Below are 10367 nucleotides of genomic sequence, written 5' to 3'. Positions count from 1 at the left end.
AAGTTGACTAATCCATTAATGATTTGCATGTGCTATGGTCTTCTGGTTCGAATTCATATGGTTTTCGCCATTTGTAGACATTAAAGGAAGAACTAGATCAGGCTAAAGACTACTCCCTCCGTCCCACTTTGATAGTCTTGTTTTCCTTTTTCGTCTGTCCCAAATTGCAGTCCACTTTCCCATTAAAAAAATGTAGTAATCTTTCAAATTGTCTAAAATACCCTTATTAAATATCTTGTTATTAATACATTGTTATTAATTACTAACCCGCTACATTGAATACATTGAGCTTTTCTAATACTAACTCGTTAGCTGTAACTGATATTAATTGGCACTCTTCGTGATTAGCATAAGGGTATTTTAGGAGATTATGAATCTAAATTTATGTTTCCAATCAAATTAATTATACTTTTTTAATCTGTGTGAAAAAAAATCAAGACTAACAAAACGGGACGGAAAGAGTATAATTCACAGGTTCCTCCACCATGTCTTGGAGCAATTAAACAAAATACTACAGCACTTACTTTTTTTTTTTTTTTTTTTGTCAAAAAAAAAAGTACTACTTACTTTAACTATTAGTAGTATTCAGCAACAAGAAGTAGTCTCAAGAAAGTAAGAAGATAAAGCAGCACCAGAGTCTATCAAAATCATGAGATGATAATGATATATACCTAGACGAGTTTCTTTCCTAATTTATATCTTACGTGAAAGACTTGGCTAACTAGTACTACGTACACAATTGATGTACTTAATTTGGCTTTGCATTAATGACGAAAATTCTATTCAATGTTGTAATATAATTGGAGGAACCCACCAAAGAAGTTGAAATTTTGGATACGGAGAATTTGATGGTTTGGATAGCAATTTTTTTCGAAAAGATTTTTCGCTTGCTTCATAAGTACATTTTTCAATCTATTTTTTTATCTCATACACATCATAATACAAAAAAATATTACAGTAATTATTTGGAATAATACTCTATCCAATCTGAATTTTTTTTGTAGAAAAAATACTATAGCAATTTGATATATGTGAGATAAAAAGGTGATTGAAAAATGTGTTCACGGAAAATGTAACAGAAAAATTGCTTTTCTGACAAAGCCGGCCCTTGAACTTGTACAGGATAATAAGTTGATAATTGCAGTTAAATCTTTTAAATAGCAGCAAATATATTTAAAGGAACATAACAGTAGAACTATTGTTTAATTTTGCAAATTTTAAAATGTTCACTTGTCAAAACAAAAAAATTACTGGAATCTCTGATAATCATTAGTAAATAGTAAATTTTTTTTTTTATAAAAAAAAAGGGCTTACATATTAGCTGAAGTAATGAGATGGGACCTTCAAATATTGTCCTTTGTTCGATTCTGGCAAATCCCAGTCAAAAGTTTTTATTAATACAACATGTGATGTTTGAAATTTTAGGAGTACGAATTACTATTTGATCTTGTCAACTGTCTTTCAATACAAGACATAATGATTAACATGAAAGCAAATATTTTCTCTTGAGAATAGCATCAAGTTTTGTTCAAAAGAAGAAAAATAAAAGATAGAAAAGGAAAAGGGAATGAATCTGTCGGTGGACTCTGTTTTCCCACTTTTTTTTTATTATCATAATTGTGTTTTTTTTAAAAAAAAAAAATTGTTAGGGAAATATTTGACCAAGAGGGAATTATTATTGATTGGGGTGGCCTGTAACAACTAACCAGAAAAGGCCAGGCATTAAGCAAGGGAAGCAAGGAAAGAGTAGAAGGCAATTCTGGGAATTAAAAGCCCCGGTATTGGGGGGGCACGTGTAATTTGATCGACTCCTCCGGTTGGTGTGGCTTCAACTTTCATGATCCAATGGTTCTCGTGCTTCTCACGTCATATATTTATGTGACTCACGTTATACCTGCAACGTGGCATTGATTCTCCACCTTTTCTCCTTCTTCTAGGATACAAATGAGTGGAGTTGATCCGAGTCTTTATTTAATTTTATCAAGTTCGAACTCAAACTCGACGAACTGTCAATTTAAAACTCGAACTTGAACTTTGACTTGAATCGCTCGATTCGTTTGCAATAGTAATCGACGCATACTCGATATGTGTGTTGTAGAGAGTGAAGAGGTAGGGTTATTTTGGAATTGCGAAAGAAGGAATATTGTATTTAGTTTAATAGTTTAAAGTTGTCCAAACTAACCGACTAATTGGAGAAAATAATGGGTGATTATGCAAGTAAGTGATTATATGATCTATATTAGAAAGTTTTTGTAGTCTATTTGGGGCGATTTTACCATTAAAATTTGGGGTTATAAATAGAAATTAAAAAGTGACATCGTATGTTTACACTGCATAGTGACGTTCTTCCTTATATATTGTATAAATTTCATTTTGTGTTCTCGTTTTTGAGTCATATTTCCTAACAATATATTCCAATGTTCACAACGTTAGAGATTACAAATATTAATTGCTTTGGTATCAATAAAAAATGATTAACTTTTTATACACTAATAATATCGTGTTTTTTTTACATTAATAACTTTGGATGTATGTTATATGTGTATGATTTGAATTCATGTCATGTTGCATGTTTTAATCTTGCTAGGACAAAAAAAAAAAAAAAGTTTACACTGATTGTGTGTAAAAAAGTTATCCGTAAAAAATATATAAAAAAACTATTTAACATACAAAATAAAAAAATGTTAGGGAAGGGTTCAGAGGTTCGGAGGGAGGCAATATGAGTGAGAAGTCCCAGGTTCACACCCTCTCACTTGCACTAAAAAAAAATACCTTGGTATCAATAATTTTGGAGAGTAAGTAGTTTTTACCATTACATATTTAAAAGTCAACTCGAATTTAAAGGGCATCGGGATTGTAAGTTTTCATACAAAATTTTTTAAAATATTCTCTTGACACATTTTTTAATCACTTTGTTTTTTGTCTTACACAGATCATATTGTTGTCACAGTATATTACTTTTTTTTACAAAAATTTAAAAAAAATAGCAATCCATCAAATAAGTAGGCCTATCAATCTTAGTTCAATTATAGTTCATAGACATCAAGAATAAGTAAAAATATAGATTCTACATTGTTCAATTAACATCGAAAATAATTGCCAAAACAAAAACTAAATAGAAACCAAGAAAATATGGTTTTTTTTTTTGACATTCTTAAAAAGAAAAGTCTTCTGAACAAGAAAAGGCATAATAAATCGGAAAATGTTCTAAATCATACTAAATTGGAGGGAAACTTCTTACTCTTACCAAAATATTTAACCTACTTGTGCCAATTAAAGAAAAACAAAAGGAATATACGAATCTAAAAGGATACAAGAAAAACAAGGACCCAAAAAGCATTTAAAAAGTCCACCAAATAATTGTCAGGTTAGCTGTCCACATGAAATGCAAGCAAATGCTACAGTACAAGAAAATCTTTTGAAGTATATGGTTGGTTGGGATCATGGTGGACCATTGCTCTCCAAAGAGTTCCAATGATAATACATCATACTTGGCTACGTTCTAGAATTATATAGTCGTTGATTTTAGTTTAAGCCAATCAGGTTCTGGGAACCTAAAAGGTAATGCGGAAATTGAAAAGTGAACAAAGAAAAGGTAAAAAAAAAATTAAAAAGACAGTGCCTATACGTGAAAGTAACATAAGGTATGGTTTAAAACGGTCTTCGGATGATAAACCATCATTATCAGGTTCACCTATTCACGCAATTGAAGTATATCTGGTTGAAATCTTTGGCTTTTGGATGTTGCAGTTCGGATGAATATTTTAAGAGCGTTTGAAATTTCATCAGCCATTTTTTTCCTATGTGGGTAGTTGGCACTGGAAATTACTATAAGATAACTTTTTTTTTTTTGTTCGGACTTAATTTTATCGAAGTTGCTTTAATCTGAAAGGAAGGAAAAAAAGTTATTCAGCAAATGTACGATGCTCTATATGCTTAAATTAATCGATTACAAGAACCAAAAGTTTTTCTTTGTTCAAATCATCCATTTTCCTTGATTTGAACGAGAAAAATGACTTCTTATTTCAAATTCTTTTGTCGTGGATGTAACAATAAAGTAGTATAATAATATAACAATGTAATATATGTTAAGTTAAAAAAGTGCATTGACAGAATTTTTTCTGCGAAAACTCGCAATCCAAACAGAGTCTGAGTATATATACTACTCTATATTTGATCAGTTAATACATTTTGTTAATTGAGTTGTCAAGTTATATATGTTGTATATGGACCACAATGACAATCACTTGCTCTTTTTTTTTCCCGACAATAGGCATCTAACAGGAGAAAAGATAAACTACACTCAGGGCACACCAAATAGAGCCTCACTCAACTTAACGAGAGACCCACAGAACTTCACCGTCCAGGCAATTGCTAATGACAATCACTTGGTAGTTGCTAACAATAGATTGGGGAAACCAATTTAATCACCTCATCAAACAAATACTTCAACTGAAATTTTATATATCTTTCATAGAAATTACATTGGCAAGCGTGCAAAGTGGTGAAATACCTTCCCCCCCCCCCTCCCCCCAACAACAAAACAATAAAATCAAAGTTATGATAGAAGTCCAGCTGAATTCTGGAAGGATGGGTGACAGATCCAGAATGGAGAATGGGTAGCCATGCCACAGCCCAGATGAAGCAATAAAACCACCCACCCAAGAGCCTGGGCCTTGTGAGATTTGTCAGACGGCTAAGATTGTACAATCCGAGGTTAGACGGAGGAGAGCTTCCGGCACCTGGCAGATGATATTCGTGGTTCTCATTACCAAGTTGGAGGAAATAAAATAATAAAATGTGTTGATGATGCAAATAAAATAATAATTTTTAAAAAATATTGAATATCCGAACAATTTGTCTCCAGAAATGATTTGGTGAAGATGGTATTTAGGCTTTTGCCCTTGGTCCATTCTGAGGTTGGGCCTTTGAGAAATCTGTTGGATGAAAGTCGAGAGTTTAATAACGAAAGCCAAATTTGGTTGCGGGCCTAAAAGCATGATAGACTCCTTTTGAATGATCATGTAATTGGGGAAAAAAAAGTTTTGCTTGTTTGGGGTGGGTAATATTTACACGTTAAGAATAGGGATTTTTTTATGGGCTGTAATCTTCAATGTATAGAGCTTTCTCCAGAGACTTGCATCTAAAGATAGAAAGAAAGGTGATTGGGAAATGAGTTTAGAAAAAAAGTAAAATTTTTTTGGGAAAAATGGCAATGCAAACACATGCACAAATTGAAGCACAAAACAAAACACTCATCAAGCAAAATTTTAAATGCCCAAACTGTTACAGCCACAAAAGTTTCTCTTCGCATTGACTTGATACAATATGCATGTTTTTAACTGTACCATCACTTTAAAGCCAGCAGGCAGAGAGCCGTGGCAGTATACTACATCTGCCAGTCCCAAAAGAAGGGATGGGGAGGAGATACCTTGGTGTAGCCAAAAAATGTATCCTCGACATTTTGAGTATCTTCTGGACTCCACAAAGTCCTGCCTCAGTGGATTCTAATTATCCTGTAACCATAACCTCCATATCTTCATCACAGACTGGATTACACATGTCTACTCCACTTCCAAATTTATCTTTGTAAATTGAGGTTTCATGAAGGTTATACTTGACATGCTTAACCCTTGTTTCAACTTCTTCTCTCGTTCCATCTTTGCGTTTTCTTGTGCCCTCTATTGATGCTTCGTGTGTCACTATGGAAGCTGGATCTGCACGGCAAGAGGGATCAGCCATCTCCTCATCCATATTGACTTTATATTCCCTTTTTCCGAGATTCCCAGAGCAACTCAAGATGCTTTTCCAAGTAATTATAGTCTCAAGTTTTGTTTTAGTTAGGAACCTTGACAGATTGTGATAGAAAACTCCAAGTCCTTGATCTTCAAGAACTAACAGCCACCCTGTTAAAAAAACAATATAAAATAATGCCATTATGCATCTTTTCTCACATGCATGAAGAAAGAAAGAATAAAAAATTGTATATCAGGCAGCTTCTCCTCGGCTAAATTTGTGATAGGAATGAGTGTATGGGTAAAAGTTGTAAAAAAAGGTAACTTCTATTTCAGCTAAACTGGTTCTAGCTTCATTAACATGGCAGCAAAAGGACAACACTACTATTATTACAGAATTTGAAATGCATCGATTTACTCGTTTCTTTTCCTTTTTTTTTTTTCAAAATAAATAAAGATAACATCGCTGATGATGATATAGGAAGCAAACTTGTAAGCAGCTGGAAAACTCAAGCAGCTTGACTCAGGATTAAAGTAAAGCAACTCACTGATGAGATCTCTGGGAGTGCCAATATCATGTGTCAATCCATCCTCCACGCAAGCTTGATTAGAGATCCATTTAATCAACTGATTAGATAAATGAGATTCAGTGAAGGAATTGACATAGGAAAGAGCCCTGCTGTGGTCACATATATCCCTGTCGCCAAAGATTTCCAGCATTAATGCTCAATCCATGATTGATGCTATCTTTGAATCCCATCCAGGGTAACACAAGCCATACCTAGCAAACTGTACAGCATCATCAGCAACTAATAACCACATCAAAGCCAAGTTTCCAAACTGATTGTCACACAGCTGCATCCATCCACGAGAATTGAGACATGAATAGTCAACAATTAAGACAGCATCATAAAGAACCTTCATCAGAGACATTGCATCATCAGAACTCTGCAGCAGGAAGCAAATTAACTTTCAGTCAATAAACACCTATGATTAGCACAAGGTCACTGTTCTTTTTAAGTGACAAAAGAAATATGCACACAAAATCATAACAACAGAGAAAAAATTGCAGGAAGAAATAAATAATGATTGACGATCATACTGGGCACTTTGACTAAAGTTACCCCATAAACAAAGAAGAAGCCAGCTACCTGCACAATATCATCTGGTCCCAATTCTGGGCTCTTTAATTATGAGGGATCAACAAAAAGCCCACTACTTCAAACCTAAATAATATGATAAAATAGAAAAAATAATAACTGCAATTACTGACCAGTAAGTTAGCGATTGGCAAGCTTGGCTCCAACAGCATTCTAAGAAGCATATCTGCCAGGAAGTAGTTTAAGATAAGGAACATGTAAGAAATTGCTTTTGAGAAAGACCCACATAAATTGTATTCTAGTTATAGCTGCTACTAGAAAACTAATTTGACTGAATAAGGAAGAAAGAACTAATAGAAGATCTTCAAATAATCACAACAATATTATACAAAAGAAATGTGAAACCAATTATTGAATAGCATTATAACCATTTAAGCAATGATTTTCTACATATGCCGAAAATGATATTAAGAATGGAAGAGAAAAGGCACAAGAGACTGAGACTCCACAAGGGAAAATGTGCAGCTACAGATCAACAAGAACTTGTACAAAAAGAAAAAAGGAAGTCAACAAACAATAAAAAATGGAAACATGCTACTGGACTCTGATGCTTGTCACTTGACCAATCCTTTCCAAGTTAAGCTTGAAATGACATTAAATTATAAGTACATTCACATTCTTTCTCTAATCATAAGTGGAGACCCAAAGGAAATGAAAATCAATTGGTTACACGAGCATTGGTGTAATTCTAGGAAGATAAGAACCTCTGATTCACTACAAGCAAGGAGAATAGAGAGAGTCAGAGAGACCTTGAAAAGAAATGCGCAATCCATCCAATAGAACAAATTTCAGGTTGAATGGCTCTCTCCAAAATAATAATGCAAAGTGATTAATTGCAAGCTGATTGGCTATCTTTAAGTGCAAAATAATGATATGCAAGAAAGCCAACGTGGAACTCCTTTTGAGTTTAATATCACCATAAGTGCATGTCAAGAACATACAATCAAACTTACAAAGTACTTAGTTTCTTCCTCGAATTTGTGGCTCAGGTAAGAGCTTCAACCATAATAAAGAAGTACAAATTAGTCAATCAACTAAGAATCAGTATCAGCAGCTTTGTGACTGCATGATACCCTCAAACCCATCTGCTGCTCCACAATTAATACTTGCATGTTGATAATTATAGCATTTGGACAGACACACTTGCTCCACTAAATTGAAAACCTACAGCTTGTATGCAACACAGGGCCTCATAACATGAACTCTATAGTAGTTTGTACAAATTCTACCATCATAAAATGGAAGATAAGCAATTGATTCTAAGATCGAGCATAACCAACTACCAGATTCAAACAATATCTAATGGTAAATGAATAGCAATTCACATGGAGTATCTGACCCAAAAAGTAAATGTTCTCAAAGCCATTGATAGTCTGAACTACCCAGTTCCGCATATCCATCTCCAGCTTGTCTCGCCTAATTCCCTGATTGAATTTCAAGCACAACCTCAACCAAAACACCTCACAAAGGACAATCCCAGCCAAACATTCAATCCCACTTCTTCCATCAACCCCTCCACGAGCCTCATCGCTCAAAACTGGAAAAAACACCCTTAGATTGTCTCTGTAATCGCAACCCTCATCCACCCGATCAACAGTCCAAACCCTGACCAAATCCTCAAAACAGACCATCGGAAGATCAGAATAATTTCCTTTTTCAACATCAAGACAACAACAAACACTAATATAACTAACTATTTTTTCCAACAAATCCTCAATTTCTTCCCTCAAAGGGAAACCATTTGTCAACGAATCACGAACCATATCATATAATCGGAAAACAACCGGCGCGAGCAATGCAGTTCTTTTCCACCCATTACTCAAACTGGAAGACGAAACTAACAACTGAAACAAATCTTTAACTAGTAACATCATTCTGTTGGAAGTGATATCTGGGGTAGTTGATACTTTTGAGCTGTGAAAAGTGACTGCAGAGTAAAACCAAGTAATTTCAAGAGGTGGGTCGAGCATTTTTTGGATTAAACGGAAGAAAATCGCCTCGAAAGGGGAGAAATCAGAGTTTCCATTTCTGTATGAGGCTAAAAAGTGCTTGATCGATTCTCTTAACATGGGCTCATGGTTTTCTAACTGTGAGTCCATTGTAAGCATAATTTTTTTATTGAAATGGCATAAAATTGAGTGGGTTACTGGTTGATTTCTGCGAATTTGATAGAGGAAGAAGAGATTGGAAATTTAGAATTTGGGGTTTAACGGTAATGTTGAAACCCTAGGCGCTGTAGAGAATGGTGCTGGCGAGAGGGAACTTTTGGGGCTTTTAGCTAACGGACAGTATTTGAATTTGGTCTTGCTACTCTTGGACCCTGGAGTCTTGGCATTAAACTATTAGTTTTTTGTTTTTTTTTTTTTTTTTTTTTTTTTTGAGGATGGGCGGGGGGAACTAAGCGAATTACTCAGCTTTTTGTTGCGGCAATAAAACTATTTTTAGTGTCACTTATTTTTTGTGGAGTCCACTTTATTTAGGAAATTAAGTGGCACTGAAAATTAAGATATTCTATTTTTAGCTATCAAATATGTTAAAATCTGAATCTATTAAATTTAAGTATTGAATTGAATTATCAAACAAATATAAAACTTAATAACTTTTTCATAATATGTCACCAAGTAGCATGCTATTCTTTGGATCTAGATGACAGTTGAAATTACATAGGAACTAGTTTTGTAACCGTTTGTTGAATGGGAATCGTCGAAAAATAATAAACTATTTAGTCAATTTTATAAAAATGTCGATGTAAAATACAAACTTAATGTATAATCTATTGTAACCTATCTTAAGTATATTACTATGTGCACATTGTAATATAAAATATTCTTATAACCTGTCTTAGTGTATTGAAGGAAGATGTACCTGATAATCAAGATGAATGGAATGCCAAAATCGATGCTTTAACGTGCCAACTGCTTGTACTGGAAATACCTAACCATGAATCTGATGCTTGAAATTCATATATTAGAGGTTATATGTAGTGTAAGCATAAGAAATAAGAATTGATAACGATATAAAGAAATATTAATAAAAATATTAAAAGTAGTTTTATCTTGATTTAAGTTGCCTAAAGTATGTAACTTTGGGTACGAAATAAAAATCATATAATATTAAGAATTCTTATAGGAAATAACAATTGATATACATCCAAACAAAAGGAGGAGCAAGCAGCTGCAAATATATGATTACGATAGAATGATAATGGATCACAAAAAAGCACCTTAAAATGTTAAGGATTGTTTTATAAGTTATACTTGGATGATAAGGACGGTTTTAATATTTGATACTTGAAATTCATATATTAGAGGCTATATGTAGTGTAGGCATAAGAAAAAAGAATTGATAAGAATATAAAGAAATATTAATAAGAATATTAAAAGTAGCTTTATCTTGATTTAGGTTGCTTAAAATACATAAGCCACGTAGGAAAGATAAAATAAAGTCAAAAGAAGAGAGAGATGGAAGAGGG

The 10367-nt window shown here is 33.6% G+C and overlaps 1 protein-coding gene across 2 annotated transcripts; it reads right to left on the bottom strand.

The window, feature by feature from the left end:
- Positions 1–4545: 4545 nt before the first annotated feature.
- LOC113706542 (uncharacterized) lies at positions 4546–9188 on the bottom strand. 2 transcript variants are annotated; one of them, XR_003452040.2, is made up of 6 exons: positions 8235–9188; positions 7009–7061; positions 6517–6683; positions 6284–6432; positions 5432–5906; positions 4546–4742 (listed from the first exon to the last, which is right to left on the bottom strand). XR_003452040.2 is itself a non-coding variant. In XM_027228464.2 (5 exons), the coding sequence occupies exons 1-5, from the start codon at positions 9001–9003 to the stop codon at positions 5512–5514; spliced, it is 1533 nt and encodes a 510-aa protein (XP_027084265.2). In that variant the 5' UTR covers positions 9004–9188; the 3' UTR covers positions 5287–5511. The 2 variants fall into 2 exon arrangements, 1 of the variants encoding a protein (XP_027084265.2); XM_027228464.2 differs by lacking the exon at positions 4546–4742 and having other exon boundaries at positions 5287–5906.
- Positions 9189–10367: the final 1179 nt, after the last annotated feature.

This window comes from Coffea arabica, chromosome 8c, assembly GCF_036785885.1.
Source record: "Coffea arabica cultivar ET-39 chromosome 8c, Coffea Arabica ET-39 HiFi, whole genome shotgun sequence".
NCBI classification, from domain to species: Eukaryota; Viridiplantae; Streptophyta; class Magnoliopsida; order Gentianales; family Rubiaceae; genus Coffea; species Coffea arabica.
Note: the sequence above shows the minus strand (reverse complement) of the source record. Positions and strands in the feature narration are given on the sequence as shown.

What these genes read in the sequence shown, in the direction of transcription:
- LOC113706542 (XM_027228464.2), bottom strand. Translation starts at nt 9,003, where the DNA reads ATGCTTACAATGGACTCACAGTTAGAAAACCATGAGCCCATGTTAAGA. An exon ending in GATGCTGTACAGTTTGCTAG is followed by an intron (nt 6,433 to 6,516) that starts GTATGGCTTGTG and finishes CTTTGGCGACAG; the next exon opens with GGATATATGTGACCACAGCA. An exon ending in CACTCCCAGAGATCTCATCA is followed by an intron (nt 5,907 to 6,283) that starts GTGAGTTGCTTT and finishes TTTTTTTAACAG; the next exon opens with GGTGGCTGTTAGTTCTTGAA.